Source organism: Nilaparvata lugens, chromosome 14, assembly GCF_014356525.2.
Source record: "Nilaparvata lugens isolate BPH chromosome 14, ASM1435652v1, whole genome shotgun sequence".
Classification (NCBI taxonomy): Eukaryota; Metazoa; Arthropoda; class Insecta; order Hemiptera; family Delphacidae; genus Nilaparvata; species Nilaparvata lugens.
Window position 1 is genome coordinate 20,870,714 of NC_052517.1, and position 20,855 is coordinate 20,891,568.

At 36.3% G+C, this 20,855-nt stretch overlaps 2 protein-coding genes across 3 annotated transcripts; one reads left to right on the forward strand and one right to left on the reverse strand.

Annotated features, from left to right (window-relative positions):
- Positions 1 to 3,151, reverse strand: LOC111059737. Its single transcript, XM_022347363.2, has 2 exons — positions 2,660 to 3,151; positions 1 to 673 (listed from the first exon to the last, which is right to left on the reverse strand). The coding sequence occupies exons 1-2, from the start codon at positions 2,984 to 2,986 to the stop codon at positions 482 to 484; spliced, it is 519 nt and encodes a 172-aa protein (XP_022203055.2). The 5' UTR covers positions 2,987 to 3,151; the 3' UTR covers positions 1 to 481.
- Positions 3,152 to 3,378: 227 nt separating this feature from the next.
- Positions 3,379 to 20,305, forward strand: LOC111059738 (brahma-associated protein of 60 kDa). Of its 2 annotated transcripts, XM_039441063.1 has the most exons (10): positions 3,379 to 3,561; positions 4,419 to 4,636; positions 6,946 to 7,165; positions 8,235 to 8,393; positions 10,042 to 10,209; positions 11,683 to 11,856; positions 14,223 to 14,368; positions 15,716 to 15,974; positions 19,012 to 19,143; positions 19,333 to 20,305. In XM_039441063.1, exons 1-10 carry the CDS (start codon positions 3,442 to 3,444, stop codon positions 19,354 to 19,356), a joined length of 1,620 nt encoding a protein of 539 aa, XP_039296997.1. In that variant the 5' UTR covers positions 3,379 to 3,441; the 3' UTR covers positions 19,357 to 20,305. The 2 variants fall into 2 exon arrangements, with proteins under 2 accessions (XP_039296997.1, XP_039296996.1); XM_039441062.1 differs by having other exon boundaries at positions 19,012 to 20,305.
- The last annotated feature ends 550 nt before the right edge of the window (positions 20,306 to 20,855 follow it).

The window sequence follows — 20,855 nt, forward strand, 5'->3', positions numbered from 1 at the left end:
TAACTTAGAAAATCTATTTAATTATAAAATATTTTATAAAAACAAATTACGATCATGTCAGATAGAAAACTATTTACAAAGGACACATTGAAAAGTAAATTTAGGTACTTCTATTTAAAAACGTTGATAATCTTACGCCCGGTTGCACAAAAGCCGGTTAAATTTCAACCGTGATTAATTCCACGAGAACCAATCAGAGAAGGCCTTTTTGATAAGACAACTACTCTAATTGTTTCTTATGGAATTAATAACGATTAAAATTTAACCAGCTTTCGTACAACCGGCACTTAATATTTACATAACAAGGATTTATCCAATATATTTTGTACATTTTCAGTAATTGCACTAGAGGAGGTTCGTTTCCAACTTTCAACATTTAAGTTCTCTTCAAAGAATATTATTTTAATATTCTAGAATTGTATTTAATTTCCGGTTTGTATCTGGAAGTCCAAAACTTCGTTTTTCAAATTTCGCGGCAAATTCAAACTTGCCGCCCATCGACAGCCAATGGCGTGCCAGCTTCGGCGCCAGCTGCTCTCCTATTGGCTGCTGCGTCTCCAAACTCCGCCCACGGGTCGTCCAGCATTGACTTGTGAAAGTACTGCGAAATATCCACATCGTTTCTGGAGTGATGATGATCCATCCTAGGACGGTAGTTGTTTCTGAAGTTTCCCTGTGAACAAAAAAAAAAAACGACACAAATTAAGACGATTTTGAAGGAAAATATTGACAAATTTCGGGGATACTTTTGGGAGTGAAAACAGCAAATATTAAGGCTAAGCAAAGACTAAAAATAAACTTTTTACTCGTGATATTTTTCAATAGCGCACACTATAAGTGTATGTTACATTATCATAGTTACATATTGCCATCGTACATTAGCCACCTTATTGTGTGCAATACTGTCCAGATTTAAGGCTGTGCAAAGGCTGAAAATAAACTTTCCACTGGTGATATTTTTCAAAGTTTTTTGATTTGTATATCATCAAGCAATAAAAATGAAAAAGTTTTCTCAGGAAAACATTTTTTCTGATCATTACTTTTTGAGATATGAGCTCCTAAAGTTTAAATTTTTGGGACAGAACATTTCAAATTCGGTAAGATATAAATCCATGAGATTTAGAGGATAGATTCTTCATGGTATTGTTGATCTAGTAAAACAAAAATTTTCTGAAAATATCAATTTTAAGATAGTTATTCAATTTACTAAAAATAACTTTTAGTTGAGTTATTTTTTGTAAATTGAATAAATTTTCCAAAAATTGATATTTACAGAAACTTTTTGTTTTACTAGATCAACAATACCATGAAGAATCCATCATCTAAATCTCATGGATTTATCTCGAACCGAATTTGACATGTTCTGTCCCAAAAATTCAAACTTCAGTCGCTCATATCTCAAAAAGTAAAGCTCGGAAAAAAATGTTTTCCTGAGAAAACTTTTTTATTTTGATAGCTTGATGATATACAAATCGAAAAACTTAGAAAAATATCACGAGTAGAAAGTTTATTTTTAGCCTTTGCACAGCCTTAAGCTCATGATATGCAGGAACGTCAAATCGTTTGTTGGCTAGAAATATACTGAACTAATGAAAAAACAGTTTCAATCATAAACAATTCGATTGGCCATGATGAATCAAATAACAATTGCGATAAGCCAGATCGCATACCAGTTTCCCAATTTGCACCCTGAAAATATCCAACAGGCTCCCATTGTGTCTCCATGAATTGGAAGATATACAATTTAAAAATGAGCTTCGAGATAAACTCTTCAAACTTCCACTTTATTCCTTGAGTGAAGAGGAGATCACTTGTTTTATCTGTCTCTTTGACATGCCATCTCGATAGTTTGTGTGAATTTTATGAATTTATTATTATAACTATTTTATTGAGCATTTTTTTAAAATCAGTAGTATTTTCTAGCCAAATTGTTTGTTAGCTAGAAAAATACTGAACTGGGCCTACTGAAATATCAGTTTCAATGATAAATATTCATTAAAAAATCTTGAATAGATCTATATCTTCTTGACAAATGCAATACATTTGAGATTGAATTAACAAAAATTATCAACAATTAATCTATAATATAATAAAGGAAAGAATTATTGGCTTATACATGTACGGGATTGGAAATTCACGAATGACACATCATCACGTTTCAACTAATCAACTTGAAATTTTGCATAAATAGATTCTCAATTCACCGAGGATGGTTATAGGCCTATTTTTGATTGTTGAAGATTTCAGTGGGTCAAGTTTTCAATTATACCAAGGTAACGGGTTACCTGCTAGTACGGTACCGTATAACATAAGCTATACCGGAATAACTTGAATCACAGTTATCTACTGTGGGAGGCGGTAGTCTACTCTCTTTAGCCCTTCTATTTCTACTGACTTTATAATGCAAATTTTAAACATGTGAACCATTCAACTATATTTGACACCTAGGTTGCTTACATTTTAAAACAATAAACTTTCGTGTTGATATATCCAATAATCTGAAACATTGGTAACTTTTCAATCAGTTTATGTAATCTACATTATAAAGTATAATGAAAGTCGTGAGGCCCATTGACGGCTTGAATAATTTATTATTGTATGATGTAGTAATTTGTAATAATTGTCAACAGATTGAATAAATAATAATTTAAAAACGTACCCTATTTCCACCTCCAAAATCCGAATGGCGACCTCTGTTGAAGGCAGGTCTATTGTAGGGACTTCGATTGGGACTCGACGTGAAATTTGGACTTGAAAATCCACGATAATTTGAATTGCTGTTCGGAAATCTTTTTGGAAAATTGTTCTGTGGACTACTGCTGCTACTCAACGGTATAAAATCCGGGGTTGGAGATGATCTTGCCTGGTTTGTTTTCATATTTACAAAGTTTGGATTCGAAAATCCAGTCTTTGGATTTGTGGTAGTTGTACTGGGTGTACTGCTCTTCATACAGCGTAGAGGACTGCTGTACTTGAAATCATCCATATTTACTACAAAATTATAGTAAATAACTGGTTGAAATTAAAAATAAAAGACAATTTATAATGAATAATAACAATCACTGTCACAGCGTAAACGGGAGTTTTAGATTGAGCTTTCCTAACCTCAAATAAATGTTTGCTGCTTCGTTTTGTCGCAGCTTACAGTACTGCCAACATAGCAGTAAAAATAAGAATGGTATAAATTCAAAATCAATAATAATTGTTCATGATAGTTCATGAACATCATTAGGGAATATTAATTATTGTTTCTTAATTATTTCTGATTGTTTAAAATGATTGGTATCAATAATTCTCAATTTTTTGTTTTTTAGAATTCACAGCTACAAGAATCGGCAGTCAAGGCGGCCATCTTGTGTAAGAGTCTAGATGGCAGTGAACTAATCAAGCCAGCGTCCGCCATTACAAAAACGAAGCTTGTTTTCATGTCTTTATCATAAGATGGCACAAAGATTTCCAGCTAATGCTGGAACTCCAAATTCGGCGCCTTCGCCACAAAGATATCAAGGACCCGGACAAGCGGTTCCACCCTTGAGACAATATGCTGGGCCCAATTTTCCAGTGAGTATTGCTAAAATCTATTGATAAAGTTGGGTTAGTCAACCCGGTTATCAACAAAGCAGTAGGCTCTTGTAGGTGAATTTAGTTGAATGAGGTCTTATTTGAATGTTTTTTGATTAGAGTATCATTAAAATTAACATGTACATGATTTTCAATGTGTAGCTCTTCGATTATGACTTTGAGGCCTCTTAAAAGTCGATATATGTCTTGAAAAAATTCATCTACTTAAGTTCGATTTCCAACCAAATGTAACCTTACTCCTTACATGAATACCTTGTCACTCAATTTACCGGTCTCTCTCTCTTCTCTAACATATTCGTTCCAAAATATATTTTTGTTTACATTCTTTACTTATTATTTCTTACTTGAATCGTTTATTTTATCTTCTTTTGGGGAACAGTTCCGTATCTGGCGTAGACATAGTTCAATCCAATTTAATTTTCTCTCCATTCAACATCAAAATATCCATCTAGGTACATTATTCCATCTAGTACATCAAAATATGCAATCATATTATAAATGTTCTTTATAACCAAAAATGATGGTTATATTAATGTTTTAAGATGAAAGTGTAGGTTAGGAAGGTTTTTGTTTTAGATTTTAACCCTTAGTCTGACCCACAGACCCTACCTCTGTGAGAGGCCTCGGAAAATTCATCCGTTTTTCTTTCTCTCTCTCTCTCTCTCTCTCTCTCTCTCTCTCTCTCTCTCTCTCTCTCTGTATCTTCCTCTCTCTTAATATCCTCGTCTCCTAATTCTCTCTCTCAATTCTACCTTGATTCTCTTCCCAGTAATTCTCTCTCTTGCTTCCACCAGAGTCAATCCCACTCTAAATATTCGCATCTCTCTCTGTTACAGTTACAACAACGCCCCGGGGGCTTCTCGGGCGGCAGCGGGGCAGGAGGGCCACAAGGGGCTGGGGGTCCCCCCGGCGGCAGGGGTCAGGGCGGTGGGGCCGGTGGCCCCTATGGTGGCAGCGGGGGCGGTCCGATGGGGGCCAGAGGCGGTGGCATGGGGCAACAAGGAGGCGGAAAACGACCCAATGATAGTCGGGGGTCACCGCAGCAAAATAAGGGGTGAGACGCTTTTTTGAGAAATTTGTAATTTATTCAAGAAAGCGAATTACACTTAGTGCAAAGGTTTTTCAAAATGAAGGCTTCTTAAATCTTCATTCATTCATACAATTAGTTTATCATCAAAATTATTCTGATTGGCTCTTGTGAAATTCATTTTATATGTATTTTTATATTCATTTTATTCATTTTATATGTTAACGATTTACCACAAATAATAACAAGTGGTAAGGTTTTGATGTATGCTGACGACACATCCTACCTTTGCAGTGCAAAGGATGCAGAAAAATTGGAATTAGATACTTTTGTCAAAGTACATGCCATAGCCCAATTCCTAAGTCAACATAACCTCAAAGTGAACGAAACTAAAACGCAGTTCTTGCAGTTCAAACATAGAAATAATTATAGAGAGATCTTGAAGAGATAAACGTTCAAATAAATGGAGTGAATGTTGAACAACCTCTGTCTGTGAAATTTCTAGGTGTCTTGCTGGACCAGAACTTCTTGGGATAACTATATTGATCATTTGTGCTGTAAAATATCATCTGAAGTGTATGCATTCAGGCAGATTTCAGGATTAAGTACTGGGAACACTATCTTAACATGTACAGTATATCATGCCCTCATTCGGTATGTAATATTGGTTTGGGGGGGGGGGGCTTCAGTCTCAAAAATTTAGATAGAATCTTTAGAATGCAAAAGAGAGCTGTGAGAGCGATAAAAGGTCTTAAGCCATTAGAGTCCTGCAGAGATTATTTTAAAGATCTAGGACTACTAACTGTGCCTGCATTGTACATTTTCGAAGTGATCATGTATATAAGAGATAAAAAATGTATAAGAAACTGTGACATACATAATTATGACACTAGAAATAAGAGTAAATTTTCTGCACAATACCACAGGACAGCTCAGTATGAAAATAAGCCTTCTTATATGGGTATGAATTTATGAGTAAACTGCCGTCAGCTTTGAGAGAAAATGTGAATAAGGATATTTTCAAAAAGCTATTGAGGAAATATTTAGCAAACGGGGTTTACTACAGTATTCAAGAATTTATGGATGGAGAATGAGGCGTTTGGGAGGATTAAATTGCAATGTACATTGTGGAATGTGATGTATATAATATATGTTTATATGTATTCCTTTATTTTTTGACAAATAGTACTTGACGATTTCCTATACTCTTTGAAGAGTCTCCAGGAAGAAAATTTGATCTAATCAAATCAATTAGTCACGATTAAAATTTAACCGACTTTTCTGCAACCGAGCCTTAGTGTGATTAACGCAGTATTAATTAAACTAATTATAAGATGCGCAATAGAGAGAAATACAAGTACAAAGCGAACTTTTTATGAATACTGTCATTCCTGTTTTATTATAGTCAATGCAACTTATAATTTACAATAAAGGAAAGAATTGGCTTATACACGTAGGGGATAGGAAATTCACGAATGACGCATCATCACGTCTCAATTACTCAACTCATTAAATTCCGTTCTCTTGTAGGCCTCAGTTAGCTACATTAATTATTTTTAGCCCATTATCACTTCAAGTTTTAATATAGGGAACCGAGCTTCGCTCTGGAGTACAAAAGCATAAAAAAGTTATTACGAAAGAAGAAATTATAATAACATTCATACAGAAATGTTCTATCTAATAACAGTAAATTGAGATCAATTCCTAGAGGAATGCAAAAAGTTCCCTCACAAAGGCCCAGTTGCACAAAAGCTGGTTCAATTTTAATCCTGATCAACGTGAACCAAATCAGAGAAGACCATTTCAAAAACATGGATCTACTGGAATTAATCAGGATTGAAAATAACCCGGTTTTTTGTAACCGGCACTAAAATGGCTACAAAAGTTCTACAGCTGAGTCATAATTTCGACACACTCCCACACACATGAACTCGCTCACTCACTTCCATCACCAACACACGACGAAATAATTATTATCAGCTGTTTTTCCAAGGATGAATAATGATTATATTCTTTTAATGACCTTCAGCGAGTTTTCCCAGGGATGAAACCTAGTGCAATCGAATCTTTATACTATAAACCTACTATGTTCTGAATTTCGTGAGAATCGTTGGAGCCGTTTTGGAGATCTGCTGAAATACAAACTTATAAACATCTAAACATACAAACATCTGAACATATAAACAGAAGTTGCTCGTTTAATAGTATAGGATAAAATTATCTCCCAACAAATCATCTATTCACTTCGATTATCACTTTTGTCTAATTCTAATCCATTTATTTTGTTGATTGATTGATTGTTTGTGTCTGATTTGTTTGAATTTGGCGCTTTGCAGTGGTGCCAACTGCGGCACAGGCGGCGGAGGAGTGGGCGGAGTCAACAACAGTGCTGCCAACTGTCAGGGTGGCAGCAGCAAGAAGAAGAAGAAGTTGGCCGACAAAATCCTGCCGCAAAAGGTGCGCAACCTGGTGCCCGAGTCGCAGGCCTACATGGATCTGTTGGCTTTCGAGCGGAAACTCGACTCCACCATCATGCGCAAACGGCTCGACATACAGGTGAGTGTTTCATTTTATCTACGACCATCTTATAATACTAGTAGTTCTGTGAACAGTAGACCTCGCGCTCAAGTAAGTTGCATTGACCTGTTGTTATTTTTTCTCAAAAATTAATAAATAATCTATCAATTTAAAATGTCCAAAAAAATCCCAAATAAACAAAGAGCTTTCAGTGCTATCGTACCGTGACGTGTCGTCCCGGAATGTGAGTGTGAGCGCTGTTATCAGGTCTGGCTGCAACTGTCTACAACGTTGATGGAAAGATACATTTCCAAGATGATCGATGTTTTTGAACGGGTAGTATTATAGTCCACAAGACATCTGATTTATGATGAATAATTATTCTATAGTCTGATTTTTACTCTAATATTGGCGTATGAAGGAGGCCCATTTTCCTTTTATATTATCCTTGAAATGCAAAATTTCCAAAAACCTTGTATATACTTCGACGCGCAATTTAAAAAGGAACATACCTGTCAAATTTCATGAAAATCTATTGCTGCTTTTCGCCGTAAATGCGCAACATATAAGCATTATTAAGCATAAAGAGAAATGCAAAAACCGTCGACTTGAATCTTAGACCTCACTTCGCTCGGTCAATAAACATTACAACATCACAATCTCATGTATTTTCAAGTAAAGGAGTTTTATTCAGTCAACAATATCTCTTACAGTACTACCACACCTGAACAAGTGTGGCGAAGGCGAAGAAGGTTTTGCAGACCCCATTTTAAAGAAAAGAGATTGCTGACTGCTCATGCTATTTATTTATTCGATTTAGCAATCTTTGTTTTCAAAAATAGACGGGTGTATGAGGAGAACCAGGTGAGTCATCTTCATAATACAAGATGTAGGGCCGGTTTCCGAGCTCGGGATTTAGGTAAGTTCTAGGTAGGTAAAATCCGCTCTTGAAAGGAAAGAAAATAAATGCAAGCTGTGTTAGTGAAGTTCCCTTCACAACTTGGAAGTCTTTGAATCGACTACGAACAGAAGTCACAAGTTGCAAATCAATATTACGATTGTTATGTTATCAATAATCATGATTGTTACGTTTTGTGTTTGCTTGCAGGAAGCTCTGAAACGACCGATGAAGCAGAAACGGAAACTGCGCATCTTCATATCGAACACATTCTACCCCGCCAAGGAGGCAGGGGGAGGAGTAGGGGGAGATGGTGGTGGGGCTCCTCAAGAAGAGGGCAGTGTTGCCTCCTGGGAGCTCAGAGTTGAGGTTGGTACAACTGAAGCAGAATTCAAATTGTTTCAAAATAACGGTTGTTTCAAGTCAAAGTTTGTTTGTTTTCAGTAGCTTCCTATAGTGAGGTCCACGTTATAATGGCAGTGAAGAAAGATTGGAGAACAACGTTGCCGATCCTCTGTCTTGTCAATGCCGGTTGCTGATACAGGTTTATTGATGTAATATTAACTGTTCATTCTCGTTTAAAATAACCAACCTATATTTTATTAGGCAAGAAATGATATTTGACAATAGTTTCATAATAGCTATTTATGTATTAAGAGCGTAATGCGCGACTTTATCGCTCGCGCAAAACAGTTATCACGCCACGCGACGCGAAGCTGAGCGTGATAATTTTGCAAGATCGATAAAAAAGCATTACGCGCGAATTACATACAACATTTTTTCTACAACTGCACAAACCTGTTAAATAAATTACTTATAGCTGGCGGATTTAATAATAATAATTCGTCTTCACTGATATCCATCATGGCTGCTTAAGCAAAACCTTAGACCAGTTATAGAATAGACACGGCCCATTGTATATTCATACTGAAAGTCGATGATGCCAACATCTACTGCCATATCGCCCCATCGTGACGTCAGCATCGGATAGAAAACTTCTGTAGAGTTTGTTTACATTGTTTTCTATTTCAGCGGGTGTTTACCATTATCATAAAAAAATAGAATAGAATTGAATCTTTATTGCAGTAATATCTGAGGTCATCAGATACAATACAAGTGTCAAATATACAACATGATACAAAATAAAAATATATTACATCAGTAAGTTACACTATCAGTACCCTATGATAATATGTCACCTGATTTTCAACTTATAACCGAATATTCCTAGCTAATGTATAAAAATCTTCAATCTAGTTTAAAGGGTTAGCTGCTAAGAAACGTTTCATATGAATTTTAAAAGTTCCATTCTCCATATTTCTAAGATCTTCAGGAAGTGAATTAAACAATTTTATTGATAAAAATAAAAATGTTTTTTGTGTACTAGAATAGGTATACCGATAAGTAGTCAAATTACCCCTATTTCTAGTGTTATGGCTATGAACTACCCCCTGCTCCACAAACTTCTCCAAATTCTCCTTAACATAAATAAGGCTCTGTTGAACAAATATTGAAGGTAGAGTCAATATTCCCAGAATTTTAAAATGCGTAAAATTTTAAAATATCGTGTGACCTGGCTGGCTCAGGTCTGGTGTCAGAGTTTTCAGGTCGCAACTGATCAATTTCAGGGCCTCTCACATCACCTAACGACTGCTTTTTAGGCAGCTGGGACCGACGGTTAACGTGTTCATCCGAAACAATGAGTGGTCCGAGAAAAAATATCTTGCCCGGGCTGGGATTCGAACCCGGGCTTTTGGATTACAAAGCCAGCATCTAATCCACTCGACTACGGCCACTCCGCATTTTCATAAATCATAATTTACAAATTCATCTCAACTTGATACAGTATCAACTCAATATGATACAGTATCATCTAAACTTGACACACAACACTATAATTTGATACAAAACGTCCAAACTTTGAATGAATTCTACAAACCATAGGATATCTTCTTATCCTATATTATTTTCTCTATGGTATGAACACTCCAATAAGACTTGAAAATGTTTGTTACAGGGTCGGTTACTGGAGGACGCCAAAAACGATCCAAATAAGGTGAAGCGCAAATTTTCGTCGTTTTTCAAGTCGTTGGTGATCGAGCTAGACAAGGACCTTTATGGACCAGACAACCATCTGGTCGAGTGGCATCGCACTCCCTCCACACAGGAGACTGACGGATTTCAGGTGAGTGTTATGTCTGCTAATTTTTCAAAAGGTGACAGGCTCGGTAACACCATAGAGAAAAATAGCGTAAGTAGATATCCCATGGTATAGGGCGTTTATGTCGCAACTTTAACTGTTAACTCAATCCAATTACAGTCGATTATTGTCGTTTTCTACTGTTTTGTTGGGGTGAGAGTGTACGAACGGCACAATATGAGAGACTAACAGCGTCACACAGCTTCACGGGAACTATGTGGACGATGGGCTTGAGATAACTGTAAAAGTTGCGACATAAACGCCCTATACCATGGGATATCTACTTATGCTATTGTTTCTCTATGGTAACACCGAGTGTTAGACTGAGCAAAACATTGAAAAGCCACAGTTATCTACAATGTAAACCGTATAACAAGCTGCCGTTATCCGTTAGATTGCCGCTCAACATTTTTAAAAGAACTATTGCTGGATGGCTTAAGGTTAGAGGATTTTGCCTTAGAGAAACAATAGCAAAAGTAGATATCCCATGGTATAGGGCGTTTATGTCGCAACTTTTACTGTTATCTCAAGCCGATAGTCCACGTAGTTCTTTCCTGTGAAGCTTTATGACGCTGGTAGTCTCTCATATTGTGCCGTTCATACACTCTCACCCCAACAAAACATTAAAAATCGACTTGAGTTAACAGTAACGACGTCAGGTACAGACGCTCAAGTTTAACATCAGTCTTATGCTCAAGCAATAGACGGATCGTTTGGTTCAAGCAAAAGACTGATGTAAAATTGCGTCCACACGCATCCGTCTTATGTCGTCCGTTTTCCTATTTTTGTGCTCACAAGTTCAGTTATTGATATGTTTATTTATTCAATCATTCAGAATCATACAACTTACAGAGAAGTACCACAGGCTAACTTACGCCCAAAACGGTTCCAATTCTAATTTTTACATGTCATAACTCGAGACACAGTGATTGTAAATGGATTGAAATTTTGTAGATACTGTAGTATTCTTATCAACAATATAGTACATCTTAATATATCATGATAGTAAATCATGTCAACATCAAATTCTGAGAGTATCATGAGAATCAAGAAAGAAAGAAAAAGGGTTAAATGGCGTTATATACAATCGATAAAAAAACTTGCTTATTTTCAAGTACTCGCGAGGCATTTTATTTATTTGAGGGCGCTGAATCCGAATCTGAAATCACAATTTCTCTATCTCCATTTTTAAGCGATTTAGGTTTTGGTGGATAGGCAAAAGACGGACGGTTTGATGGAAAAAGATTGCCGGCCGATACATTTTAAGTTTGACGACTTAAGCTTGAAGACCGTCCGATCCGTTTTACCGTCCAGACGCAACGACTTACATGCTCCGACTTTTGTTTGAGCAAAAGACTGAAGCTAAACTTTAGCGTCTGGACCGGGCTCAAGAGTTTTTAATATGTCTTGAATATTCTAAATTGGCAATAAAGGTATTGAATTTGATTGATTGTTCAGGTGAAACGTCCCGGCGACAAGAATGTCCGATGCACAATTCTACTGTTGCTCGACTACCAACCGCTTCAGTTCAAGTTGGACCCGCGGCTGGCTCGCCTCCTGGGGCTGCATACCCAGACAAGGCCCATCATCATCTCGGCACTATGGCAGTACATCAAGACTCATAAACTGCAGGTGTGTTCTCATCATCATCATCATCATCATCTTCTTCTTCTTCTCTTCTTCTTCTTCTTCTTTTCTTCTTCTTCTTCTTCTTCTCCATCTTCTTCTTCTTCTTAAACATATGGATTACATATGTACAGTGAATTGTAGATTAATAATTACATGAATCATCTCTTTTTCTTTTGAGTTTTTAAATTATTATGAACTAGCCGTCAGGCTCGCTACGCTCGCCATATCCGTCTAGCCAGGGGGCTCCGCCCCCTGGACCCCCGACTGGATCGTCCAAGAATGAGATGAGCAGGCTCGCTTCGCTCGCCTGCATTTGAGCATTTTTATCATATGTTAGGACAATCCAGTCGGGGGTCCAGACTAAACGTCTGGCTAAACGGATATGGCGAGCGAAGCGAGCCTGACGGGTAGTAATATAATATTCCCAGGATTAAAGTAGCAGTGCCCAATCAATTTTTCCGCGATAAATGCATTGAAATCTTCAACTTGGTGCCAACCTAACAAAGTCAACTCAACTTAATGCCAACCTGACAAAATTATTAATTTAGTTGCCAGTTAACAACTGTTTCGAAGAGGTACTCTATCTAGATTATAGTTCTATAGTAACATATGATATATGATATGGAAATTTCAATTATAATTAAGAGATTGGGAGAAGAAGAATATACATGCTAAAAGACGAACTTTAAACCCTTAAAAACCACCCTTAGAGTTAGAATATTGCCAAAAGATTTCTTAGTGCGCCTCTAAAGGGCCAACTGAACATACCTACCAAATTTGAACGTTTTTGGTCCGGTAGATTTTTAGTTCTGCGAGTGAGTGAGTGAGTGAGTGAGTGAGTGAGTGAGTGAGTGAGTGCCATTTCGCTTTTATATATATAGAAGAAGATTCATTCTAGTTTTTCTGCTCTCCTAGTTTTTCACTCTTAGTACTTCTTCTTTTCGGATTGAGATTTTATTTTTTTTTCTAGTTTTTCATACATTCCATATGTTACTTTTTTCTTTATTCTATTTTTTCTATTTTCGACTGAATCTCAAGCCACTAATTATAGCCGACTGATTACTCGTTGCCATCGCTCAAACTACTTAGTTTTGCTGGTAACGCCAATGATAATATTATAATCGATTTTTAAATGGAAAATATTTTAATTTTAAGTTTTTGTTAATGTAGTGTATATGAAAATTTTTATATTTTTCACATTTGTAAAGTTTGTTTAATGATTTTGGCAATAAATATTTCTTTCTTTCTTTTGGCAATAACCATCCCTGACTTCCTGATAATGTATGATGAATTTGAACTATCATAACTTCTCCGTTTGTCGATCGAATTCGTTCGGTTGAAGCTCATGACGGGCATGAGTTTGTGAACTGTGTCAACTACACGTTATTGGCCTTAAATAAAGAGATTTATGTATTTATTCATTTAATTTTATACTATAATCATAATATAGTTATGAGATTGGAGGAAAAACTAGGCTGAGCCTGAGCTATTTCTCTCCAAAAATGTTGATAAAAAAGTTGATGTTGTCCAAAGGTTAAGGTTATGGTATCACCATAGAGAAACAATAGCGTAAGTAGATATCCCATGGTATAGGGCGTTTATGTTGCAACTTTTACTGTTATCTCAAGCCGATTATTGTCGAATTTTACTGTGTTGTTGGGAGTGTAAGAGTGTATGACGGCACAGCATGAGAGACTACCAGCGTCACACGGCTTCACGGGAAAGAACTACGTGGACTATCGGCTTGAGATAACAGTAAAAGTTGCGACATAAACGTGTCCTATACCTTGGCATATCAACTTGTGCTATCTTTTCTCTATGATTAAATCATGATTATAAATTATAGCCATTTAACATTACTACATACTATTAAGTCAATTTTCAACCAACCTGAAGAATTAGCATCAATATATTTTTATAATTTTTATATAAAAAAAGTTTCAAATCAATTAATGTTGAAAAACTCTCTGTTTTCTAGTCAATGTGTTGTTTTCCGTTAACTGTTCTTGTATTTATTTGTTGAAAACTAGTGATCATGTGATTAGATTTGTTAATTACCAAATTTCGAAATAATATTACAGTTTGAAAGTCCAAAATTTTGTGAAAAATTGTAAATAATAAGTACCTGGGCTAGTTGAAAAATTATATCATAAAAATTATATTATATAGACTATAATCGACAGTAATCGGCTTGATATAACAGAAAAAGTTGCGACATAAACGTCCTTTACCATGGGATATCTACTTACGCTATTGTTTCTCTATTGTATCACACACTCCTTTGTCACTTGATTTTCGGCCCAGGAATGGTGATTTGAAAATTGTGAATTTTGAAGGTTGACATAATACTTTAAATTGATTGATTGCAGGACGGACACGAGCGTGAGTTTGTGAACTGTGACAAATATCTGGAGCAGATTTTCGCGTGTCAACGCATGAAGTTCGCCGAAATTCCGACGCGGCTCAACCCTCTCCTCCATCCGCCCGATCCGATCGTTATCAACCACATTATCAGGTCAGTTTCACTGTACAATCATAGACGAACATCGTAGAAAATTATTAGATCATAGAGGAAAGATAGCCAAGAAGATATCCCATCGTTTGTAGAATTCACTCAAAGTTCGGAAGTTTTGTATCAAATTATGGTGCTGTGTATCAAGTTTAGATGATACTGTATCATATTGTCTCGTTATTGTGTTGCTATGACTGTGTAGCATACAATCATGTTCATTTGATAGTGGCCAGCTTCAAGCTGCCTAAAGACTTGACATGCGCATTGCACTTGTCATCAAGTTTTGTTTTCCATGTTTTGTGAATTATTTATATGAATTTGGCAATAAATTTGAGTTGATTTGATTTGATTTAGCATCAGCTGGTCATATCTGTATTTGTACAGATATAGATAAATATCGGGGACCGAGCTTCGCTCTGGAGTGCAAAAGTATAGAAAATTTATTACAAAAGAAGAAATTATAATAGCATTCATATAGAAATGTTCTATCTAAACACAGTAAATTGAGATTAATTCCCAGACGAATGCAAAAATTTCCCTCACAAAGACCCAGTTGCACAAAAGCAGGTTCAATTTTAATTCTGATTAACTTCACGTGAACCAAATCAGAGAAGACCATTTCAAAAAGATGGATCTACTGGAATTAATCAGGATTGAGAACAACCCGGCATTTTTGCAACCGGCACTAATTACCTGATTAAATGATTACAAAAGTTCAACAGCTGAGTCATAATTTTGACACAGTCCCACACACATGAACTCGCTCACTCACTTCCATCACCAACAGACGACGAAATAATTATTTATTTAGTTATTTATTTACATTGTGTACAAATACTTGACATGAGGAAAGGCACAACAGGCTCATGCCCAAAACTGTCCCATTTCCAATTTATACTATACTGTCCAAATCAACTGTTTATTATCAGCTGTTTTTCCAAGGATGAATAATAATTATCCTTCTAATGTCCTTCAGCGAGTTTTCTCAGGGATGAGACCTAGTGCAATCGTATTTTTATATTATAAACCTACTATGTTCTGAATTTCGTGAGAATCGTTAGAGCCGTTTTCGAGATCCGGTGAAATACAAACATATAAACAGAAGTTGCTCGTTTAATTTAGTATAGAATTGTTCTGTGGTATGTTAGTCCCACATCCCTTATGCGATTGTGGTTCGTCTGCAACCGGCCTAAAACTTAACAACTGTTCTTTCCAACTGTTTTTTTCCAAACTTGACGGTTTCAACTAGTTTATTCAACGGTTTCCACTTCAACTAGTTTATTCCTTTAACTAGTTGTTTCGTCCACTAGTTTTTTTCAACTTAAACATTCTTTTGTGTTTGTTTTCTAGTGTGGAAGGCACAGAGCAAAAGCAGACAGCCTGCTACGACATTGACGTTGAAGTTGACGACACGTTGAAGGCGCAGATGAACAACTTTCTGCTGTCAACTGCTTCCCAGCAGGAGATACAGGGCCTGGACAACAAGATACACGAAACAGTTGAGACCATCAACCAGTTGAAAACTAACCGCGAGTTCTTTCTGAGCTTCGCCAAGGATCCGCAACAGTTTATCAACAAGTGGATTGTTTCGCAGACCAGGGATCTCAAGGTCAGTCATCTACTCTATTTCGTGAAATTGATTTAATTTTAATAAGTTTTACACTAGTATGTAGCATAGAGATAAGATAGCATAAGAAGATTATGCCATGGTTTGTAGAATTCATTCAAAGTTTGCAAGTTTTGTATCAAATTATGGTGTTGTGTACGATATGAAGTGAATGAAGTAGAGACGATACTGTATCATATTGTGTTGATACTGTATCATATTGTCTTGATACTGTATCATATTGTGTTGATACTGTATCATGTGTGGTGATATGCCATGGCATAGCTGAAGGATGTCTCCAGGCTGGATGTGCTCTCATTGGTCAGTATATCAACACAGTCATACAAAGTTTTGTATAAAATTGTGTTGTGTATCAAGTTGAGATGATACTGTATCATAGTGTGTTGATACTGTACCATATTGTGTTGATACTGTAACATGTGTGGTGATACCATAATCATAGAAAAGATAGCATAAGAAGATATCCCACGGTTTAGGCGTTTATGTTCCAAATTTTTCTCCGATTTCTGCAGACTACTGTCTATTATAAGTGTGTTGTTGGGAGTGTAAGACTCAACTCACACTTAGGCGACTGAGGTCGAGAAGAGACTGGACTCAAGTCGAGAGCATTTGTTTTCAAATGGTGACAGTCGCGGAGACTAGAATCGACTGGTCTGAGTGTCACCATTTGGAAACACATGCTCTCCACTAGAGTCCAGTCTCTTCTCCACCTGAGTCGCCTAAGTGTGAGTTGAGCATAAGAGTGTAAGAAGGGCACAGTATGAGAGACTACCAGCGTCACATAGCTTCACCAAAAACAACTACTAGGACTATCGGCTTCAGTTAACACTCACATTTGCAACATAAACACCCTATACACTGTCTATTATTAGTGTGTTGTTGGGAGTGTAAGAGTGTAAGAAGGGCACAGTATGAGAGACTACCAGCGTCACATAGCTTCACCAAAAACACTACTAGGACTATCGGCTTCAGTTAACACTCACATTTGCAACATAGACACCCTATACACTGTCTATTATTAGTTTGTTGTTGGGAGTGTAAGAGTGTAAGAAGGGCACAGTATGAGAGACTACCAGCGTCACATACCTTCACCAAAAACAACTACTAGGACTATCGGCTTCAGTTAACACTCACATTTGCAACATAGACACCCTATACACTGTCTATTATTAGTGTGTTGTTGGGAGTGTAAGAGTGTAAGAAGGGCACAGTATGAGAGACTACCAGCGTCACATAGCTTCACCAAAAACAACTACTAGGACTATCGGCTTCAGTTAACACTCACATTTGCAACATAACGGTCCTTTACCATGGCATATCTTCTTCACAACACTATTAATCAATCTATGAATAATTTCATTCAATTCAACACAATATTCATAAAATAAATCAAAAGGATTTGATACATTCGCTATCTGCTTTGTCGAATGACAGACAAGGATAGCAACACCAATGTTAATCAGGTGCTGACATTACAACGTGGACTTCACTACAGAAAAAGAACAACCACAACATGATACATTATCAACACATATGATACAGTATCATCTCAACTTGATACACAACACTATGATTTGGTACATTCCCTATCTGCTTTGTCGAATGATAGACAAGGATAGCAAAACAATGTTAATTAGGTGCTCACTCTATAACGTTGATTTCTATATACTTTTACTTCAAACTATATGCGGTTTTTATCTAATTTAATAACATACCAGCACTTTACATTTATCCAATAGTATATTGCATCTCACCATAGTGTACAGCTTGATTCAAAAAGAATACAACTTTGAAAATCTGTATTTAATCAAGGAAACATAATAGAAACTTGGGTTATAAATCAAAATGAAGTGTATTGAAATACGTTTTTCCCCACTAGAGAACAAGTTCTCAAATGTTCAATATGACCCCTCCAGACACTCGAGTGATATCAGTACGATACTCGAACTCGTTGCACACCCTCAGTAGCATATCGGGCGTAACAGTTTGTATAGCTGCTGTTATTTCTTGTTTGAGCTCCTCAATGTTAGCTGGTAGAGGAGTTTGATACACCTTATCTTTAACACATTATAGACATATTATACATTATACATATTTATTTATTTATTTATTTATACGTGGATACAATAACAAATCATATAAATGATTGGGAAGGAACAACAGGCTTGGCCCAAAATTATTCCATTCCCAAATTTTGATTACATGTCCAAAAAATAGGTTATGTTTGTTTTGTAAGAAGTTCAAGGTCAACTTTCGTCCAAAAATAAATATGAGATGCAAATTTTAAATTTAGAAAAATTAAAACACCAAATTATAGTTAGATATTACACTTACTTATCACTGCACATTGTATTAATTGAGTTATTTTATGAATTTTGAAGCCAAAAATACACACAAATTCTCACTATATTATACATAGACGTTGTCTATAATGTGGAAACATTCTGTGACAATAAAGATATTTATTTATTTAAAACGTACCCCATTGAAAAAAATCTCAGGAGGTGAGGTCAGGGCTTCTTGGAGGCCAGTGATGAAGTGCTCTGTCTCGAGCTGCTTAGCAGCTGATCCATTGCCTCGGATAGTTTCATAGCCACCTCTAATACAAGGCCCCGGTCTACGATATTGCAACGTCGCAGTTTAGGCCTAGAATCTAATACATGTTTGGTGAAAAAGATCAGCTGGTATTTTTAAAAATCTTTCTCACCAATCATGTATTAGATTCTAGGCCTACACTGCGACGTTGCAATATTGTAGGCCGGGGCCTTGTATTAGAGGTGGCTATGATAGTTTTCATTCAAATAGGCACGGGCAGATGAGTGCCAATGGGACTGAATAAGCAACTAAAAAAACGTTTACTCTCTAAGTGCTTTACTCTCCGTTTATTCTTTGCAGAGTTATCAATTTTCAAAGTTGTGGTATACTTTTGAATCACGCTGTATTTCGTAGTTGTTGTAATGTCATTCTAGTGTAATTCAGTGCAGTAGTGTTGGCAATGTAGTGCAATTTTGTGTTGCAGACAATGACGGATGTGGTTGGCAACCCTGAGGAGGAGCGCCGCTCCGAGTATTACTACCAACCTTGGGCCCAGGAGGCGGTCTGCCGCTATTTCTACACTAAAGTGCAACAGAAGCGAGCCGAGTTGGAGCAGGCACTCGGAATCAGGAACAACTAGTGGCCTATCTAGTTGACAACTATATATATCTGTGGTGTGTGGACGTTGACAAAGCATCTAAAAGTTGAATCATTCCCACCCAAATTCTTGACTCAGCACCGTTAGATTGTGTTTTGACATAATCTTATGATTAATTCTCTATAGAAGCGAGCCGAGTTGGAGCAGGCACTCGGAATCAGGAACAACTAGTGGCCTATCTAGTTGACAACTATATTATATCTGTGGTGTGTGGACGTTGACAAAGCATCTAAATTTTAAACCATTCCCACCCAAAATCTTGACTCAGCACCGTTAGATGTTTTGTCATAATCGTATGATTAATTCTTAATTTTTTCTCATCAATACAGTTTTATAAAATTTAGGCTGAGCCCACACCGGTTAGTCAAGACAAAACTATAGTGAGGTCCACGTTATAATGGCAGTGAAGGAAGATACGAGAACAACGTTGGCAAATTGACTCCATTTTGCCACTGAGTGTACACAGTTGTTATTCAATTCATCCCATTAAATTTGATCTGATATTAATATCAATTCCTTCAATTAAATTATAAATTTCATGTCAAATTAATATTAAATCCATCAATAAAATCTAATTTTTTCATAATTTGATTCTAAACTTTGCTTACATAACTGAGATCAGATTTACAAACCTGAAACCTAAAATATTTCTGGCAAACTGACAACATTGCAAAGCTAGAGAGAGATAGTGCTATCTGTTTTGTTGCATTTTAGACAACAACACTATTATCAATCATACACTGACATTATAACGTGGACCTCACTATAGTCTCAATACTTCACATAGTTGCTTATGAAGACATGTCTAATTGCAATGACTAATCAGTGTGAGTTGTGTCACAAGCAGCTATGTGAAGTATTGTGACTAAACGTGTCTGATCATGTCTTGTCTTGTCTTGACTAACTGGTGTGTGCCTAGCCTTACTAGCATAGGCTTATAAAAACCATAATCTTGAAAGCTGTAAATATTATTTGATATACATACGATTCTCGAGAATGATTTTCATATATCTGAGTTCGAACACCACTTTTCTTTTGTTTCTAAATATTGTACTCCTTTTTATAATTAAACTGTGGATTTTATAACTATCATTAAACTTTATATATATTATGAATCGATTTTAGTTCTACCTCTTTTGTTTTGGCTTGTCTCCTATTTTTTTTTTTTTGTCAAAAGTATATTTAGTTTTATTGTTTTGAAGGGACGGATTCAAGGATCCAAAGGTTCAAAAAACCCCACACGTCAAACGAAGCTTATTGTGTTCCCAAGTAGTATGTTAGATAGGCAAACCAATACCTGTGTCCTTTACAAGAACCAGGAGTTTTTTTTCTCTATACTAACTTTCCATTCATCACCTGGTTGCAATTCTTGTCGCAATCCAGTGTGATATGCTTGGCAGTCTCTGCAGACTGATTAGATTTAGACTAAGTTTATCAGAGATTGACAATGGTGTAATAACCGAAACCGGTCTTTCTAGTTATCAATAAATCAGTTGTTTTTTGACAATTTCTTAGTCTTTTTTCATTCAAGACTGATTAGGCTCTAGCTAATCTATATGACTTAACTAAAGAATGAAACTAAAACTATAATATTCAATAGTTTTGCCCAGTTGCACAAAAGTCTGTTAACTTTTAATCCCGATTAAAAACCTACGAGAACCAATCGGCGT

Coding starts and splice junctions, on each gene's coding strand:
- LOC111059737 (XM_022347363.2), bottom strand. CDS start 2,986: ATGGATGATTTCAAGTACAGCAGTCCTCTACGCTGTATGAAGAGCAGT. Junction 674..2,659: donor ATTTTGGAGGTGGAAATAGG/GTACGTTTTTAA, acceptor TTTTGTTCACAG/GGAAACTTCAGAAACAACTA.
- LOC111059738 (XM_039441062.1), top strand. CDS start 3,442: ATGGCACAAAGATTTCCAGCTAATGCTGGAACTCCAAATTCGGCGCCT. Junction 7,166..8,234: donor GCAAACGGCTCGACATACAG/GTGAGTGTTTCA, acceptor GTTTGCTTGCAG/GAAGCTCTGAAACGACCGAT. Junction 11,857..14,222: donor TCAAGACTCATAAACTGCAG/GTGTGTTCTCAT, acceptor GATTGATTGCAG/GACGGACACGAGCGTGAGTT.